We start from the raw sequence: 20,437 nt of genomic DNA on the forward strand, positions 1-20,437 counted from the left end.
TGACCTTGATTGGAAACACCGAGGTGAGCTGTTTTTAGCTCGGTGGGCCCATGACTCATCTGGACATCAAGGCAGAGATGGAACATACCGATGGGCTCGTGATAGGTCAATTGACTTGTCCATGGACGCTATCACCCAAGTCATCTATGACTGTGACATTTGTGCTGCTATTAAGCAGGCTAAGCGAATCAAGCCCTTATGGTATGGTGAGAGATGGTCAAAGTACAAGTATGGTGAAGCCTGGCAGATTGACTACATCACTTTACCTCGATCTCGTTCTGGCAAGCAGTATGTGCTAACGATGGTAGAAGCCAGCACTGGATGGTTGGAAACCTATCCAGTTCCACATGCTACTGCACATAACACCATTGTTGGTTTGGAGAGACAGATCTTGTGGAGACATGGAACTCCAGAGAGAATTGAGTCAGACAATGGTACTCATTTCAAGAACAATCTTGTGAAAAACTGGGCCAAAGAGCATGGTATTGAATGGATCTATCATATACCCTACTATGCACCAGCTTCAGGGAAGATTGAGCGCTACAATGGTTTGCTGAAAACCACCCTAAAAGCCATGGGGGGTGGAACTCTGAAAAACTGGGACAAACATTTAGCACAAGCTACCTGGTTGGTAAATAGTAGAGGTTCAGTAAACAGAGCAGGACCTGCACAATCAGATTTGGTCCAAACAGTAGACGGTGATAAAGTTCCTGTTGTACATGAGAAGAATCTGTTAGGGAAAACTGTTTGGGTATTTTCTCCTTCGGGCGAAGGGAAACCTGTCCGAGGGGTGGTTTCTGCTGAAGGTCCTGGTCATACCTACTGGGTAATGCAGGAGAATGGTGAAATCCAGTGTATTCCACAGAGAAATTTAACTTTAGCTGAGAGAGCTTAAATTCAGAGTGTGTAGCATAAGTTGTTAGGAGTTTTCTGTTCTAGGTAACATCGGCGCCCAACACTGAGAAAAATCTACAGTATGTGAGCACGAACCCAATATCACCTGGGAGTCCCTGTTCTGAGCTTTTGAATCACCTACATCTGATTGAAGTGTGAACTGAACTTGTATATATTGCTTTAGATGTAAATATTGGTTTAGATTAGTTTGGATAATTCTCAGCGATACTCTGAGCGAAGTAGACAAGGGGTGGATTGTGCTAGTTTGAAGCAAGCTGGAATGTTTTGGTAACAGAACTAGATAACAGGCAGTGAAATGAAAAACAATTGTGTCTACTTCTCTCACAGTCACGCTGAGAACTCTGGGAAGAAGAAAGACTTATTCTCCATTTTGTTTCTCACTCTTGCTTTTGCCTTGGACCTGGTCACATCTCATTAACCCTGCTCCTACTAACCTTGCTCCCTAACCTCTTGGCTGCACCTCTTTTCTTCCTGAGAACTGGGGTAAGGTTGAGAGGGCCGGGGGGAGGTGTTGGGGTGGTTTGAGAGCCCCTCCTGGGGACTCAGGTTTCTGGGAGGGGAGTTGTGCTTTTGTATTGTTTATCCTTTGTATATAACTGTATATAATTGTATATAACTGTATATATTGTAAATAGCTGCTTGTAAATTCTGCTAGCTGTAAATAAATTGCTTCATCTATATTCCCAGGGTCCGTCTGAGTTAGCTGGGGCAAATTCAAAAGTGGGGGGGGGGCGGGGTAACCCCCAAACCATCACAGAGGTAGCCTCTGACTCTGATGTGCTAGAGTCCAACAGACCTGCAAGTCCAGGAGTCCATTGCTGATATTGTCTTGAGTGGGGATATCAAATAGCTGATTCTTCTCCAACCTCTCTGTGCTACTCAAGGTTTTCTGGCCCTGGTTGTGGTACCACTTAGGCTTTCTGTTTTCCAGGTTTACTCAAATTGGACTCCCTATCTAATCCTGCTCTTGCATACCTGCCACCATTCTTTTTGCCCTTCCTTGAACCCTGTCTGTATCTAGCCTATGGTTTAAGTGGGCTAGAGCTATACATATGATCCAAGGTATGTTTGTAGAGTTGTGTAATGCTGTCTTCTCCTGTTTTCTACCACTTTACTTATATTCAGTTTGCCTTTTTTAATGCTACCAAGCAGAGGGGTGAGATTTTTGTAGACTTCACTACTCTTGATAAGCCAAAAATCTCCTTTTTGAAGGGATAACATTGAGCTAAAGTCATCATCTTATCACTGGAACTTGAAATTGCTTCTTCCATTTGCACCATGCTACATTTATTTGCACACAATTTTCTCTGCCTGCAATTCTTCGTTCCTGACCTTAATGCTCTGAATTACTTCTGCTTTATTGCTGATCTTTTCCACAGCAGAACTTAGAGATAATTTCTTTATCTATTGGTTAGAAAGCACAAAAAAAATGTCAGAAGGTTTAAAAAGTATTTCTTGGAGATTGTGTTACAGATCATTTGGAAGGACATTTTTTTTTTGCAAGAGAACATTTGCCAGGGCGTTTCCAGGGCTGTCTTTGCAAATAGAAAATATGAAGCTGGTGAAATAAAGAGGGAAGTCTTGAAGCAGAAGGCAGAATCAGAGGAAATCAAGGGATTAAAAAAGTGCAAGTTAAGAGAAAAGTCAGAGGTGGAGTCTAAACCAAGCACTCTGGAGTGTAAAAAGCAGAGAGCTTGCTCTCGCTGCTCAGCACCACAGAATGGTAGCGTGCCTTTTGTTCTGTGCAAAGGCAAAACAAATGGCTTATTGAAATCTCTCATGATAGCACCATGCTGAGTGTCTTGGAAGAGGAAGGTGAACAGAACAGAATGGCATAGAACAGCTCAGTTCATCATCTAGTCCAATTGCCTGACCACTCAGACAAACAAAACTCAATGCATTCTGTTAAGGACGTTGTCCAAATGCCTCTTATCACTGACAGGCTTGGGGCATTGACCCAAGGAATGAGCTCTGGGAAACTTGTTCCCATGTTTGCTTCCTCTGGTGCAGCTCTGAACCATTTTGATGCACCCTGTTATTGGATATAAGAGAGATTGGCATCTCCTTCTCCACGTTCCCTCCTCAGGAAGCCATTAGGAGCAATGAAGTCACCCTTCAGTGTCCTCTCTTCCAAACTAGCCAAACCAAGACTCCTTATCAGATGTTCTTTCCAGCTCTGTCACCAGCTTTGCTGGCATCCTTTGGATGTATTCAAGTACTTTCACATTCCTCTTAGATTGCAGGTCCCAGAACTGCACACAGTCCCCAGGCTGAAGCTGCACCATTGGCAGCTCCAGCTGAAGAATCACCTCCTGACTGGCCTCTATCCGGAAGCGTAGGAAGGAAGCAGTTGTGCTACATAAAATCTGGAAACGGAGAAATGAGACTTGAGTGGAGCTCACTCAGCACCTCTGCAGAGCACAGATTTCTCTCCTTCCAGCCACTGCCCCGGAGTGTCCATCAGCTAAAATGTCCCATTTGGTGGTGTTCCGCTGGCTCGTGGCACAGATCTTTATAGGTGAGTCTTCACCTGCTTTTTGTGTTCTTGCTCAGGAAGGAAGACTTGGGTAAAATGAAAAGCAGTGACACTTCTTCTGTGAAAGCAAAGTGCTAAAAAAAGGTGGTAGTTGTATTCAGAACTTCAGAAGTTTTCTTAGCTTACTGACTAGGTGAGATTGTTTACATTTTATTTTGCTTCTTTTTTTGCTTTTAAAGGGTGTTTGTCATTTCCTCTCTGCACAGGTTTGGTTAATTCCCTTGTCCCCCCCAAATTATCTGATTTCTTTATTAGTCTTGAAAGTGTGCTGCTGGCTTTTCCTCTTCATCTATCTCCCCATGACACTACAATGTTGGCAGGGTGTAATGAGTCATAGAATCATAGAATTAACCAGTTTGGAAGAGACCTCCAAGATCATCCAGTCCAACCTAGCACCCAGCCCTAGCCAGTCAACCAGACCATGGCACCAAGTGGCTCATCCAGTATATACATGACAAAGAAAGGATTTTCTGTAACTCTGAGGGCTGTCTGCTGTTATGAACTGAGTATGGAAGAGCAGGGCTGGAGATTCATCTCCTTTTACTCCCACACATTCAGTGCATCCACTTAAAAATTCAAACCCTAAAAGAGATAGAAGTCAAAGAAGATTAACTTGACAGATTGGATCATGCAAGAGTGGTTGGTACCAGGTGGCCAGCACCAGAACGAGAGGACACAGCCTCAGGCTGTGCCAGGGGAAATTTAGGCTTGAGGTGAGGAGAAAGTTCTTCACTGAGAGAGTCATTGGGCACTGGAATGGGCTGCCCGGGGAGGTGGTGGAGTCGCCGTCCCTGGAGCTGTTCAAGGCAGGATTGGACGTGGCACTTGGTGCCATGGTCTAGCCTTGAGCTCTGTGGTAAAGGGTTGGACTTGATGATCTGTGAGGTCTCTTCCAACCCTGATGATACTGTGATACTGTGATGCCAGCAACATTTCTGAATGAGCACTGATAATGCAGCTTCCAAACTGCCTGCAGGGGCTCAGGAATGTGGGATGCAATCTCCAAGTGGGAGTTGTGCTTTGAAATTGTTTGGGCATTCCAGGAAATTCTCTCTCAGGTGGCTAATTATTAATAGCTCATCTGTGCCAGGATGAAATACTACCATAACTGCTACAGCAACTGCAATGCTTTTAAACAGGTTTGAAAAGCAATGGAAGAGTCTGGTCAGCAGTCAGATGCCTTGAGAGGCAAGAGGTGATCCCTGCCCCAAGGAAGCAAAGTCCCACAGCCTCCATGATGTCTGCTGCACAAGTGGAGCTTTGCCAGCACTTTGTTGTAGCCCAAAGAGTTCCAAAGTAATTTTTTTTGGGGGGGTCTTTTGCCAGTCTCAGCAGAAGAAACAGGAGGGCTCTTTCCTTGCCATATCTTCAGCCTCAAAAGAAATTGGTGGTACTCACCTCCATTTGCCCTTGTTTCAAGAAAGTTCTTATATGCAGAGCTGCTGAAGGGCGAGAATGGTTTCTTGCTACCTTCTCTCTAACTCAGCTACATGCTGAGAATGGGTAGTTTGAGGCAGGAAACCAGCAGAGAGGGCACTTAAATGCTTCTTTTCTGCTTCTCAGTCATTTTCTCTGCACTTTCATCAGTACAGAAGCTTCAGAGAAAAAAAAAGAATAAAGATTAGGGTTGATAAGGGAAAGATGGCAAATATCTTCTCTAAAGAAGAAAATTTATTCCAGAAACAGATCAAGAAAAAAATATTTTTCACCCAGCTGTCTTTGCTGGAAGATGTCTGTCTGTCTGTCCATCCAGTGGCAAGTCTGCAGGACAGAAAACTGCTCAACAACAGCTCTTGGTGTTGCTGCTTGATAGCTGTCATTGCTGAGGGCTGGTTCAAGAGAGACTATACTCAATGTGTGTGCTGCTAGAAGCAGAGAATCATAGAGTCAGTCAGGTTTGAAAGGGACCACAAGGAGCATCTAGTTCCAACCTCCCTGCCATGGGTAAGGACACCCTAGCCTAGATCAGGCTGGTCACAGCCCCATCCAGCCTGGCCTTAAACACCTCCATCCATGGGGCCTCAACCACCTCCCTGGGCAACTCATTCCAGCCTCTCACCACTCTCATGCTGAACATCTTCCTCCTCGCATCCAGTCTGAACCTACCCACCTCCAGCTTTGCTCCATCTCTTCTAGTTCTGTCACTCCCTGATAGCCTAAAAAGTCCCTCCCCAGCTTTTTTGTAGGCCCTCTTCAGATCCTGGAAGGCCACAAGAAGGTCATCTTGGAGCCTCCTCTTCTCCAGACTGAACAGCCCCAACTCTTTCAGTCTGTCCTCATAGGAAAGGTGCTGCAGCCCTCTGAGCATCCTCGTGACCCTTCTCTGGACACACTCCAACATCTCCACATCCTTGTAATAGTGGCTCCAGAACTGGATGCAGTACTCCAGGTGGGGTCTCACCAGAGTGCAGTAGAGAGGGAGAATCACCTCCCTTGACCTGCTGGCCACACTTCTCCTGCTGCAGCCCAGGCTCTGGTTGGCTTTCTGGGCTGCAAGTGCACACTGCTGGCTCCTGTTGAGCTTCTCATCCACCAGGACCCCCCAAGTCCCCCTGCTCAGTGCTGCTTACCAACCAGTCATTGCTCAGTCTGCATTTGTGCTTGAGATTGCCTCCACCCAGATGCAGGACCTTGCACTTGGTCTTGTTGCACCTCATGAGATTGGCTGGTGCCCACCTCTCCAGCCTGTCTAGGTCCCTCTGGATGGCATCCCTGCCCTCCAGCCTGTCTGCTGCACCACACAGCTTGGTGTCATCAGCAAACTTGCTGAGGCTGCACTCAGTGCCACTATCAATGTCACCAACAAAGATGTTGAACAATACTGGTCCCAGGACTGATCCCTGAGGGACCCCGCTTGTCCCTGGCCTCCACTTGGACATGCACCCATTGACAGCTGTATGGTCCAAGCAATTATGAATATTCCTTTCTATTCTGAAAGATATATTTGGTATCTGGAGTCCATTTCTCTCTCACTTGGATTAAGAAATTAGAGCTGCAAACACCACTGACTTCAGTAGGACCACCCAGGCATAGCTGATTCTCAGAGTGCCTTGGGTCAAGTATGGATGCTGTGGAGGATCATTGCCACAGATGCTAGGATGTCTCAGGAACCTCCTACTTTTTCTTTATGTTTTACTACTACTTCTGGAAAATATCTGTGGAAGAGGCTGCACCTGAGAAGGAAGTTATTTAGTCCTGGCAGAGGTTCATAATGGCTGAATGAAGACTGTTGTGGTATTGAAGCTTTCCATACCAACCTGCAGTGCAGGCAGCTGTTAGCAATAGTAGCTTCACATAAATTAAAAGAGGATTTGAAACTGCAAAACCTGTAACTTTCTAGCACCAATACTGGTGGGAAACTGCACTGGAGACACTCTGGAGCCTTGTGTCTTGCTTCTTCCTCTGTGTATTTATTTATATATTTATTTATTGAATAAATTGAGGGCTCTGCTTCTTTCAAAGGGAAGAGCAGGCACATTTTGATTTGTTAAAGGCTTGCTTAATGCTCTAAACTTTTCTGCTGTGCAGGACTGGGATGAAATAAGAATAGAAGCTAGCTTCAAACTTTTCTGCTGTGCAGGACTGGGATGAAACAAGAATAGAAGCTAGCCTCAAACTTTTCTGCTGTGCAGGACTGGGATGGAATAAGAAGAGAAGCTAGCCTCAAACTTTTCTGCTGTGCAGGACTGGGATGAAATAAGAATAGAAACTAAGCCCATTTTGCCTCATGCAGTAGTGACTTTAACTCCAGGAGCAGTTCAATATGGTTTTTGCACACATCTTTGCTGGGGTGACTGGTAAATACACACTGTCTTAGTGACTAACAACCTCCATCCCTTTGGGATGGTTTTAAGGTCAGCTGGAGGACTTGTGCTGTTCTGTTGTCACAGAAAGAGGCTGTTTGCTTGTTTTGCTGTAACCAGGCAAATGAACTGGACTAAAGGAAGCAGCTGTCTTACAAAGCCTTATCCTGCACACAGGAACTAATTTTTGGGGGGGCACATCCTACCTCATTTGACTGCAAAAGCTTCTGTCCCTCACACCATATTGCACGTTGCTTTGTCTGCCTCTACTCTTCTAGCCTTTGGAGCTGTGGAAATCTGAAGGAGTTGGCTTCTCTTGCCAATGGGCTAAGCAATAATGAAGCTGAAATGTCATCCCAATAACAAGTCGTGAGACAGCCTGCCACAGACTAAAACCTCACTCAGGGAGTAGCCCATTAAAGACAGAACAAAGAGACATGGACACAGTTGGAAGCATCTGTTTGCTATCTGGGAGTCATGCCAAAAAGAAAAGGCGTTCAAACAGCTGGCAAAACAGAAAGGTTTGGCAGACCAGAACTGCAGCTGGTGATAATAGCAGCAACTGCTCTAAGTCCTCTTTGAAGTAAGCAAGCTAGTCATGAGTCATCAGATCTGAAGCAGAGGACCAGATCTGGATGCTCCCCAGGTCTCCCAGTTGCTGCTCCAGCATATGTAAATGATAACATGGGAGAAAAAGGCAACAGGATAGGATGACCAATACAGGTGAATGTAGATCAGAAAATATTTGCTTGTTCATAGGAACCTTTTTTTTTTTGGTGTGTGTAGTGCCTTCCATGAAGAAGAAATCTCTTTCAGAACAATCTGGGAACTGAATAGGCAGCCAAGAAGGAATAGTGTGTAACGAAGATTCAAACTAGGCACCAAGGAGTGTGTTGGCTGTAAACACCAGCTAAATCTTGGTCATTAGGGCTCAGAGCATAAGGAAAAGGTGCATATGGTCTTTTTAACATCAGCATAACATGAGCAGTTAAATCTTCCACAGTGCTCTGCAAGGTAAGTGAGATAGTTGGCAGGGATTGCTCAGAGAAAAAGCAGTGCACTTTCTGAAAACAGGTTCCCATCATTAGATCCTACAGCTCTGCCAGCTTAATTAGGCCCTAATTTCACACATGAATAGGTGTTTTGGAACCTGCTATTGAGACTGTCAGAGAAAGGCAACCATAACAGCATTTTCTTTCTGAAGGAGGTGATGGTGGACTGAGAAAACCAGATGCATTTCACACCAGGTTTCTGAACAACTTTCAAAGGGTCTCTTGGAAGAGGAGAGAGGATGGAAATACAGTTCCCAAATCCCACTTTCACAGGTCTAGTCTGCACTCAGGCTGCCAGCAACAGACCTCATCTTCCCTCACCACGTATTTGATGGTGACTGGGGCCAGACCGTGGAGCCTCTCCACCACCAAGCCAGGCTGTTGCTTATAGTACCCTAAGCCAATAGCTGCTTCAGGAGAAGGCTTGGGGGGATTAGCAACTGTGGCTTGTCTGCAGGCAGGGGTGTAGTTTAGGTAGAGTCACTCATTGAAGACTGCCAGCATTCACCTTCCCTTCTTCTTCCTTGACAGCCCAGGCTGCGTCTGAAGCTGTTGTTAGAGGAGTGGTGGGGCAAAGTGCTCTGCTGCCTTGCTACTACCAGGTGGCACGACATACGGATATCTCTGACATGTGCTGGGGCAGAGGCCCCTGCCCAAATTCCAAGTGCAGCAACAAAATTTTGCACACCACTGGGAACAGGGTGACGTTCAGAAAGTCTCAGGAGTACAACCTCCAGGGCTATATTTCCCACGGGGATGTGTCTCTCACGATTGGGAGAGTGAAGGCGGAAGACGCGGGCACATACTGCTGTCGCGTGGAGATCCCGGGCTGGTTCAATGACATCAAGCAGAACATACGGCTGGAGGTGGTCACAGGTGAGTTTTGAGGACCTTTGTGCTACAGCCAGCAGGGAGAACAGTCTCAGGAGGTTAAAGCTGGAGTTTTTCACAGGATCGCAAGATGTTGGGGTTGGAAGGGACCCAAGGAGATCATTGAGTCCAACCCCCCTGCCAGAGCAGGACAATACTATAATACACATCACAGAGGAACACATCCAGAAAGGCCTTGAAAGGCTCCAGAGAAGGAGACCCCACAACCTCTCTGGGGAACGTGTTCCAGTGCCCTGTGACCCTTGCAGTGAGGAAGTTCCCCCTTGTGTTGAGACAGAGCCTCTTTTGCTGCAACTTACACCCATTGCTCCTTGTCCTATCCCAGGGAGCAAGTCAGCAGTACCTGTCCCCCCCCCATCCTGACCCCCATTTATCAAATAGTCTCTCAGTCTTCTCTTCTCCAGACTAAACAGCCCCAGGTCCCTCAGTCTCTCCTCATAAGCCATGCCCTCCAGTCCCCTAATCATCCTTGTAGCCCTCTGCTGGACCCTCTCCAGCAGATCCCTGTCTCTCTTCAACTGGGGAGCCCAAAACTGAACACTGTATTCAAGATGGGTTCTCACCAGGGCAGAGTAGATGGGGAGGAGACCCTCCCTTGATCTGCTGAACACACTCTTTCTTTGTTCATTTTGGCAACAAGGTTTTCCTCAGTGCTGTAGTTTTTAAGACAGGTCTGCACCCAGTGGCCAGTTTGACTCACAATTTTGATGAGAAAATAGTAATTTTTACACCCCCCCCCCCTTCTTCCCCCCCACTTTCAGACAAAATCCCCTTCCCATTATTTTGCTGAGTTGCAGGCTAAGGAAAAGAGTCCTACAAAGTCTGTGCTTTGCAAAGCAGAGGCAAAAAGATTGCACCCCACACACTGCAGAAAGACATGGTTGTTCCTGGCTTTTAGAGAGTGTTCAGGAGTGCAGTTGGTGTTGTGCCTCTGTATGCCTGTTGTAAATGATGGAACAGGAGACTCTGTGTGTGTGTGTGTGAATCTGCAATCCTATGTCTATCCCTAAGGTGAAAGGCAACAGGGTTTGTAAAAATGCACCAGTTGCAAAGATTGGCAAGAAGCTTGTAACTGAAAAGGGGGGAAAAAAGAGTTATTTTATTTATTCTCTTTTTATGAGGGCATTGAAAAGAAAAATAAAACATGAAGCTTGGAGACTTTTCCATTCTACCACACAAGGTTCTGGTCCTTCCATTTCTCTAACAGCTTTGAAACCTAACAAAAAGAAAAACAAACAAAATAGCTGGGGGGGGGGGGGAGGGAGACAGGACTCTTTAGGATATCAGGTAGTGATAGGACTTGGGGAAACAAAACAAAGCTAGAAATGGGTAGATTCAGACTGGATGTTAGGAGGAAGTTCTTCAGCATGAGAGCGGTGAGAGCCTGGAACAGATTGTCCAGGGAAGTGGTGGAAGCCTCATCCCTGAAGGTGTTTAAGGCCAGGCTGGATGAGGCTCTAGACAGCCTGATCTAGTGTGAGGTGTCCCTGCCCACAGCAGGGGGGCTGGAACTAGCTGATTCTAGTGGTCCTTTGCAACCCTGACTGATTGTCTGCTTCTCTGACAAAGAAACCCCCACATGTGCTCTGGCTGGGACATGTTTTCTGCTAGTTAAACAGCCCTTTTAAGCACTGACTCTCCCACCTTCATTCTCAGTATTTTAGCAGCTAGATAACTTTTACTCATTTCTTGGCTGCCTTTCCTCAGGGTGGGTTGTGAATGCTCTAATCCAGATTTTCTCTTGGCTATGCTTCTTCCATGCAGCCCCTCCAGTGACGACAACCACCACGAGAAAGGCTCCCGTTTCCCCCCGACGTTTTAAAAGAACAACAACTGTTGCTCCCCAAGTAACCTCTGATCATCAAACAACAGCAGAGGCTTCTGTCCTTTGGACGACCACCATCCCAGAAGCAAAAACTGACACCACTGAGTCTCCAGCAGTAATCACGGAGGAGCCCATTGCTGCCCCAACGTCTGCTGTGACGGAAAACAATGCTTTTCAAGCAACTGCTGTGGCAATTAGCACTTCTCCAGGTTATTCAGCTGGTTTCCAAGAAGATGACATGAGGACTGAAGATGATGGCATGCTCTTCCTATCTGAGTCTGCCCCTCTTCCTGGAGGTACAAACAAATAAGCAGCAGCAATCCTTTCTTTCTTTTTTTGTGCAGCAGGTATGGTCTGCGTTAGCCTGACTCTGGCATCACAGACACTCTCCAGGTACTTCTGTTTGCACCTGGGAATTCTTCTCTGAGATGCCTATAAGTATTCCTCAGTAGGTTTAAGGAAACACAGTATTGTGGATGATGCTAAACTGGGGTGAATGGCCAAGAGAGCAGAGAATCATGCTTCTATTCAAAGGAGTTTTGATAGGCTTGAGAAATCATGTGACAGAATCTTCCCAAAGTACATCACAGAATCATAGAAGCAACCAGGTTGGAAGAGACCTCCAAGATCATCCAGTCCAACCTAGCACCCAGCCCTATCCAATCATGGCACTAAGTGCCTCATCCAGTCTTTTCTTGAAGACCCCCAGGGACAGTGCCTCCACCACCTCCCTGGGCAGCCCATTCCAATGCCAATCACTCTCTCTGTGAAGAACTTCCTCCTAACATCCAGCCTATACCTACCCTGGCACTACTTGAGACTGTGTCCCCTTGTTCTATTGCTGCTTGCCTGGGAGAAGAGGCCACCCCCCACCTGGCTACAATGCCCCTTCAGGTAGTTGTAGACAGTAATAAGATCACCCCTGAGCCTCCTCTTCTCCAGGCTAAACAGGCCCAGCTCCCTCAGCCTCTCCTCATAGGATTTGTGCTCCAAATCAGAAATACAAAGTCCTGCACCTGGGATGGACTAAGAGAGATTCACCCTAACTATGCACTGTTTTTCTTTCTTGATTTAAGAAAGCAAATTAAATTGGTCTGCTGTAAAGGTTCACTTAGAACTCACTCTGCTTGAGCAATCAAGTCAGTGAGGATTCAAACCATGCTGAAAACTGAGTACTGGCATTGTCACCACACCTGAGGGCTGCTGCTGTTGTTGGTATTTGTTATGATCAGCGAATTAGGATCATCCAAACCTAGGTTTCTACTTTAGTCACATTAGTGTCTTCTTTTTCACAGACAGAAGTCTGCACACAAAGCTGATTTTGGTACTTTTTGGGGTCTTGTATCAATGTGAAATTCTATCTGACTTAAATCTCTGAGGACAGCTTTTCTGTGTCCTCTCTTGTCTTCCAGATGTAGCAACGTGGCACTTGGTGCCATGGTCTAGCCTTGGGCACTGTGGTAAAGGGTTGGACTTGATGATCTGTGAGGTCTCTTCCAACCTTGGTGATACTGTGATACTGTGATACTGTAACGTGTCCCTGTTAAACTTGGTAACAGTAAATCATCTGGTAACAGTTAATCATCCACACCCAAGCAGTCAAAAACATCTAACCCCAGGCCATACAAATCAAGTTATCTAGGTTGGATGAGCTGCAGCTATCGGAACTGAGGGGCAGGTTTTCAGCCCTTAGTTGCAGATGCAGAGTCATGCAAGCAGTTTTGAATGTTGCACAAAGACCTTCCTAATCCATGATCTTTATAAGCACTCCCTTTTCACTTTCTTTCAGTGACTACTGAATTACTAAGCACACCTCCTGCTGCAGAAGAAACTGAAAGTGCTCACACTTCTCTCATGGTGGAAGACCTGCCAGTTATAGGTGAGTAGGATAGCACTGCAAGGTCAGAAGTTGCCTGCTCATAGAATTGAAGTTGTCATAAGCTAAAGTATTGGCTATTCTGCAGAGAGCACCAAATATGTGCTGATAGCTCTTCACTGCACCTGGAAATAAGAGTTATTTGGAGCCCACATAAAAATGGTTTGAAGTCAGTTGTAATAGTAGCTGAGAAAAGCATGATTTTAAGCATCCAAAGGAAGCAGATTTTGAGTCACTCACTGCTGTCAAGTATCTCAGGTCTGAGAGAAGTTAAGAACTGGTCTTTGGCATCGTCTGAGATGAATTCTCAGATATCAGATTTGCCATCACTGTGAGTTCATTGAACTTCATATTTTAAACCCTCTCTGATTGCTGTCTGCTTTGAGCCTCTGTGCTTGTTTGAAGCTGGCTAGAATGTTTAGGTGAGAAGAACTAGATTACAGGCTGTGAAAGGAAACGATGGTGATGTCTACTTCACTCATAGGCTTGCTGAGATGTATCAGAACAAGAAATAAAAACATAGATAAGCACTTCTGCTGCTGGCAAGCTTGGAGCTGCATCTCTCTTCTAAACTCACCCTCTGTTTCTTTAATTAATCCACTTTGCTTCCTAAACCCCTGGCAGAACCTCCATTCTTCCTTGGGACTAGGGTAAGGTTGAGAGGGGTAGGGGGAAGGTGGAGGGACGGTTGGGAGCCCCTCCTGGGGACTCAGGTTTCTGGGAGGGGAGTTGTGGTTTTGTATTACCTTTTACCTTGTATATTCCTGTATGTACTGTAAATATCTGCTTGTACATTCTGCTAAGCTGTAAATAACAAGCTTCATTCAATTTCCAGAGCTGGCTGAGTCTAGTCTGGGTGATTTCCAAAGTGTGTGTGTGTGTTGGGGGTGGGTAACACCTAAACCATCAGAGCCTCACTGAATGTGTGGCAGCAAGCTCAGGTCTCCAGTGCTCAACATGTGTCCTTGGGTATGATGCAAAGCAGCAGGCAGTTACCATGACTGTCAGTCATTCCTTTAAGAGGAAAGGCACCAGGTATACAAAATTATATCCTATCTGAGGAGCAAACAAACTTACATGAAGCCTGCACTTTATGTCTCTCAATCAAGTATAAAAGTAGAAAGGCTCAAGTTATCTATAGCCTGCTCACTACATGCCCTCAAATGAGTATTTGGAAAAGGAAAGCCAAAATTCAAGGACAACATGTCATGTTTGGATGTGAAGAGTCCTTTTAGTTTCAATTAGTGCCAAGGATCTCTTCATTCTTAAAAAATACAGTATTTAGATCTTTTTGCCTCTCATTTTTTCCTTCTTTCTCTCTCTCTTCACACCCCCCCCCCCCCCCCCCCCCCCCCCCCCTCCCCCTTCCCCCTTTTTCTTTTCTCTAGACCTGGAGGCTTATAACAGAAACAGAGTTGAGACAACTGTCTCTTTATGCCCTTGGAGAGGGCTCACAGAAAAGACTAAACTGGTCCCCTGGGCATTCGTGAGGCTTTCTCGTCCTTTCAGCTGTCATCTTTCTGATAGGGTTCTAGATAATGTGTCAGTTTTGCAGAGGGTCTTGCCCCTGGGAATCTGGGGGCAAATGAAATTGTGACTGTGACCACAAAGGCAGTAACAGTAAAAACTGTACCAGGGCTATGTGAGTCATTGACTCTCCTACCCATGCCAGAACTTGTGTTACGCTGTTTCTGAGAGCCAAACTGTCACGATGTGTGAAAACCCTGCAGCATCATTGAGCACTGTCTAGTAAAAGCCACATACCAAGTTAAGTTCATAACTCAGTCCCCTCTTGCTCTGTGAACTAGTGCACTAAATGGACCAACTTCAGCTTCACTGTGATGTTCCTTCATTTAGATCTGTATTTCGTTTCCTATCTCTGCTCTCTGCAGTGCTATGCTTACAGAAATGAAAACTCCTTCACAGCAGACAGATTTTTACTGTTCTGCTTCATCTATTGCTCCTGGGAAGCCTCTTCCTTGATGAAGACTGGCATTTCCCAGTGGTTCCTGATATACAATGGTTTCTACCACTGTGGTGGAAACAGATTGTTCCCTTTTGGCTACAAGGAACTGTTTTTCTCCTATGGAGGGCCACGTTTTGCCCTCCTCATTCTCTGAGAGTTTACTCCTTGACTAGAGCAGTGACAAGCACAATGTTCCTCACTCTTTCAGGAGACTGTGCAGTTATAAATTCATTCTCTTTTATTTTCAGAGAATTCAACAAGGTCAGATTACAAGGCTGAGAAACATGATGATAATGGAGATAAGGTAAAACTTTCCAAAGTCTCAAGAGTGTTTAACTAGAAGGCAGAAGGACAGAAGGACATGCTAGTGAATTTTGATGCATTCATGCTAAAAGGGCAGTGTATGCTAACAACAGCTTGAACTTCTTCTGTTCAGAAGTAACTCAGGAACTATCTATTCACCTTTCCGTTGGATAGAGCCAAACCTCATCCCCCTGACTCTCCCCTAAGAGAGGCAGCATTAGCATCCATAGGGTGTGACAAGGCAAAAGGCAGCTTAGGAGGGCTGTTACACTTCTTTGTCTCTAATTAAGAGAATCATAGAATCAGCCAGGTTGAAAGAGACCTCCAAGATCAGCCAGTCCAACCTAGCACCCAGCCCTAGCCAATATACTAGCCCATGGCACTAAGTGCCTCATCCAGGCTTTTCTTGAACACCTCCAGGGATGGTGCCTCCACCACCTCCCTGGGCAGCCCATTCCAATGCCAATCACTCTCTCTGTGAAGAACTTCCTCCTAACATCCAGCCTAGACTTCCCCCTGCACAACTTGAGACTTTGTGCCCTTGTTCTGTTGCTGGCTGCCTGGCAGAAGAGACCAACCCCACCTGGTTACTACCTCCCTTCAGGTAGTTGTGGACAGCAAGGAGGTCCCACCTGAGCCTCCTCTTCTCCAGACTGCACACCCCCAGCTTCCCCAGCCTCTCCTCACAGGGCTGTGCTCCAGGCCCCTCACCAGCTTTGTCACCCTTCTCTGGGCATGCTCCAGTATCTCACCATCTCTCTTGAATTGAGGAGCCCAGAACTGGACACAGTACTCAAGGTTTGCCCTGACCAATGCAGAGTACAGGAAAAAGAGAAGGATGAAGGTTAGCCATTAATAATGAGTTCACAGTAAGTGGGATGGATCTAGCCTCAAATACATCAGAAGAAGTTTTAAGTACTTAAGAGGAAATGAATGTTGTTTATGATGATCAACCTGGCATGTTTTCTTTGTACTTTGACATGCAAGCTCAGAAAAGCATTGCAAAATGGATGTGGCACTTGGTGCCATGGTCTAGCCTTGAGCTCTGTGGTAAAGGGTTGGACTTGATGATCTATGAGGTCTCTTCCAACCTTGATGATACTGTGTGATACTCTGAAAATCAAGTCCAGGAAGAATATTTCAGAGCTCTTAACCACTATGGCATCTGCTACAAGAGCAGGTCTGAAGAGAACGTGCTTCTAAAGCCTTTTTTCTTTCTGTTTTCTGCCTTCCAGTTTCCCAGCTGGGCCATGATCATTGCCTGTCTCCTAGCAGTGTCTGTTCTTTTCATATTGGTGCCCTCGGTGTTGTTTTGGAAACGTAAGTCTCCCTAAGGACATAACTGATTAATGTTTCCAGTGCTGGCCTGGTGCAGCTGTCCTTCTGCAGCTCTGCTTAATTTTCTGCAAATCTGCCATGGCCCTGGGTCATTTTATGGGGGTTGCTGTCCTTACTCCAGGGCTGTATCACCGAGAGGAGACCGGGGAGCATGAGTTGGTGGGGATGCAGCAAGAGGAGACCTGTGCAAAGAACCTGTTCACTCACTTGCTGCAGGTCTGGCTCATCTCTTTGGCCCTTGCTTTATAGCAAAGTGGTCCTGTGCTTTCCTAGAATTGCTCCTGACAGAACATTGATGTAACAGATCAGAATGAGATCCTTTCTTCCCTGCTTAGCCTGTGGAAACATTACAGCTTGCTGGTTTTGCTTCTGAACCCATGTGATGAATTCATTAGAATTAGAGATTTGTTTTGCCATTGTGACATTAATATTATTTTGCTTCTAGGTAAACACACAAAGAAGTTTATAATGAGAAGGTAATCCATTTTGTAATTTCCTATTAATAGTTCCAGTGTAATTTTTCTTAGAGGCAGGAAGGTGTTGGGCATCAGTTGCGATGGGTGGATTATTGGCTTGTGTTGCTGGCTACCAAAGTTGTCTCATTTGAGCAAGCTTCAGATAACATCACTCCACAAAATCAGAGGGGCTCCTGGATACTGATTCTGTGTAGCAATGCACAGACATCCAGAGCACTGGAGGACCTGAGCAACTGTTATTTGCTGTTATGCAATGATCTCAGCTTAAAGAAGTACCTAACCTGCTTTATTCTTTGATCAAATATCAGGGCATGACCCTGCTGGGGTTATTTTAAAGAGATGAAGTGATAAATTGTTATGATGATCAGCTGGCAAAATGATTGGTCAGGCAGGAATCAGAGATTTATGGACAGTCCTCCATGGAGTGGTAATTCATGCCAATACACAAAGAATGGCCTTGTGAAGGGTAAACTGCAGCAGTGTATCGAGCCAAGCTTTCCACCACTAGAGTTCTCCAGCTCTCATGGGGCCACTGCACTCTCTCACACACTCCTTGGGTCACACTGAAGTGTCTAAGGTGACCAAGGTGATAATTTTGAGGCAGGTATGAAATGCAGAAGTTATGATGTCTCACCCTGTGGAGGTGTAACTGGTAAGTGCACATGTTCTGGCTTATCTTAAAGGATTTTCTCTAGGGAAACCACATGGTAGTCCAATGAGGCATCCTCCCTTTGCCAAAGACCAGTACTTTTCAGTGGTAGATGGTGTCCTGCTGCACACCTCAGCAAAGAGATAAAGACTGGGGGCCAAGGAATTTTTCCTGCATCCCATGATGTTTACCCTCCAGCTGTCACTGTGATATCTGAGCAGCCCTTCCCTGGCCACTAGAAGAAAGCGAGCAAGGTAAAGAACTCTCTAGTGTAAAAAGTAGGCACTGCACCATTGAAGTCAAGGGACTCAGTGGCTTCTGGTCTCTGTTTCAATGAGAATTTGCTGATGTTACAAATAGGAAAGGATGCTCTGAAGCAGCAGTGTGCTTCTGGCCCATCCATAGTGAGCTATGCTTCTCACTACAGCCTTCAACCAGCAAGAGACCTTGAAAAAGTCTTCAGTGGCCCTGAAGGAGAAACCAGCACACTTTCTCTGTGAGCAGCTCCAACATCCTCTGCAGATGCCATGGAGAATAAAAACGGGCTTGTTTCATGCTACATTGAGAGATGTTTATGAGCCCTCAAAATATCAGTGGCTGTCAACCAAACAGCGAAGCTTCAGCTGTGAAAAATTAAACTCTTTGTGCAAATTTTGCTGTGTCACCTTTAAAACTCTTTGCATAGAGAAGTTTCTTTGGGAAGGTGATTATGCATTATTCATAGGTTTGGTTGGTGTTTGTTTTTTTTTTCCCTGGGATCTACCTTTTTACTAATACCACACTATAGAATTGATTTGGTTTTCTCTATTTTTACTAATGCTCTTCCTTGAATACAGCTTACACTGTGAGAAACTGAAGAGGGAAGAAAGGATGTAGAATGTTGCCTAACTTCTAGTTGCCAAAGACAAAAAAAGAAAGAAAGAAAGAAAAATTCAGTAAATAAAATGCTTATTTCTTTCATATAATCAAGGGAAAACATTAAGCCACAAGACTGCTGGAAGTATAAATCAAAATCACAGATTACTTAAGGGGTACCGATGCTGCCTGTGCTTCAGCATGTTTGAATGACCCTTGGGGACTTTGTTAATAAACTTTGTAATTTACCACTAGTAATTGTATTTTTTTTTATGCCACATCCTGAGGCATATCATAGAATCAGTCAGAGTTGGAAGGGACCACAAGGAGCATCTAGTTCCAACCACCCCGTGCCATGGGCAGGGACACCCTACCCTAGAGCAGGCTGCCCACAGCCTCATCCAGCCTGGCCTTAAACACCTCCAGGGATGGGTCTCAACCACCTCCCTGGGCAACCTATTCCAGGCTCTCACCACTCTCCTGCTCAACAACTTTCTCCTCATGTCCACTCTGAACTTATCCACCTCCAGCTTTGCTCCATTCCCCCCAGTCTTGTCACTCCCTGAGAGCCTAAAAAGTCCCTCCCCAGCTTTTTTGTAAGCCCCCTTCAGATCCTGGAAGGCCACAAGAAGGTCACCTCTGAGCTTCCTCTTCTCCAGACTGAACAGCTCCAACTCTTTCAGTCTGTCCTCATAGCAGAGCTGCTGCAGTCCTCTGAGCATCCTCCTGGCCCTTCTGTGGACACACTCCAGCATCTCCACATCCTTCTTGGAATAGTGGCTCCAGAACTGGATGCAGTACTCCAGGTGGGGTCTCACCTGAGCAGAGTGGAGGGGGAGAATCACCTCCCTTACCCTGCTGGCCACACTTCTCCTGCTGCAGCCCAGGCTCTGGTTGGCTTTCTGGGCTGCAAGTGCACACTGCTGTCTCGTATTGAGCTTCTCATCCACCAGCACCCCCAATCCCTCCCCTCAGGGCTGCTCTCCAGCCAGCCACTGCCCAGCCTGGATTTGTGCTTGGGATTGCCTCAATCGAGATGCAAGACCTTTTTGAACAGGATTAGTAATTCTCCAGCTGTTGAAATGCCTGATGTGCTGTCTCAGATCTCCAAAGAAGTGCTGCAGCATTTCCAGAGGTGGGAATATGCCCAGAAGATCAACCTGCAGGGAAATACATCTCAAAGGGACTCCACAGGCTCCCCCCTTTTGTAAATCCATGTGTCCCCCCATCAATGTGCATAGGGGATCCCCTGGTATCTGTTTAGTATCACAGTATCATCAGGGCTGGAAGAGACCTCACAGATCATCAAGTCCAACCCTTTACCACAGAGCTCAAGGCCAGACCATGGCACCAAGTGCCACGTCCAATCCTGCCTTGAACAGCTCCAGGGACGGCGACTCCACCACCTCCCCGGGCAGCCCATTCCAGCGTCCAATGACTCTCTCAGTGAAGAACTTTCTCCTCACCTCGAGCCTAAATCTCCCCTGGCACAGCCTGAGGCTGTGCCCTCTTGTTCTGGTGCTGGCCACCTGAGAGAAGAGAGCAACCTCCTCCTGGCCACAACCACCCCTCAGGTAGTTGTAGACAGCAATAAGGTCTCCCCTGAGCCTCCTCTTCTCCAGGCTAACCAATCCCAGCTCCCTCAGCCTCTCCTCCTAGGGCTGTGCTCAAGGCCTCTCCCCAGCCTCGTCGCCCTTCTCTGGACACACTCAAGCATCTCAATGTCCCTCCTAAACTGGGGGGCCCAGAACTGAACACAGTACTCAAGGTGAGGTCTAACCAGTGCAGAGTACAGGGGCAGAATGACCTCCCTGCTCCTGCTGGCCACACCATTCCTGATGCAGGCCAGGATGCCACTGGCTCTCTTGGCCACCTGGGCACACTGCTGGCTCATGTTCAGGCAGGTATCAATCAGCACCCCCAGATCCCTCTCTGTCTGGCTGCTCTCCAGC

The 20,437-nt window shown here is 46.3% G+C and overlaps 1 protein-coding gene across 1 annotated transcript; it reads left to right on the forward strand.

Annotated features, from left to right (window-relative positions):
- The first annotated feature begins 3,384 nt into the window (after positions 1 to 3,384).
- On the forward strand, positions 3,385 to 18,739 carry LOC135185045 (T-cell immunoglobulin and mucin domain-containing protein 4-like). Its single transcript, XM_064161338.1, has 8 exons — positions 3,385 to 3,433; positions 8,838 to 9,182; positions 10,962 to 11,318; positions 12,812 to 12,901; positions 15,113 to 15,168; positions 16,403 to 16,487; positions 16,951 to 16,981; positions 18,058 to 18,739. Exons 1-8 carry the CDS (start codon positions 3,385 to 3,387, stop codon positions 18,128 to 18,130), a joined length of 1,086 nt encoding a protein of 361 aa, XP_064017408.1. The 3' UTR covers positions 18,131 to 18,739.
- Positions 18,740 to 20,437: the final 1,698 nt, after the last annotated feature.

This window comes from Pogoniulus pusillus, chromosome 22 (assembly GCF_015220805.1).
Source record: "Pogoniulus pusillus isolate bPogPus1 chromosome 22, bPogPus1.pri, whole genome shotgun sequence".
NCBI lineage: Eukaryota > Metazoa > Chordata > Aves > Piciformes > Lybiidae > Pogoniulus > Pogoniulus pusillus.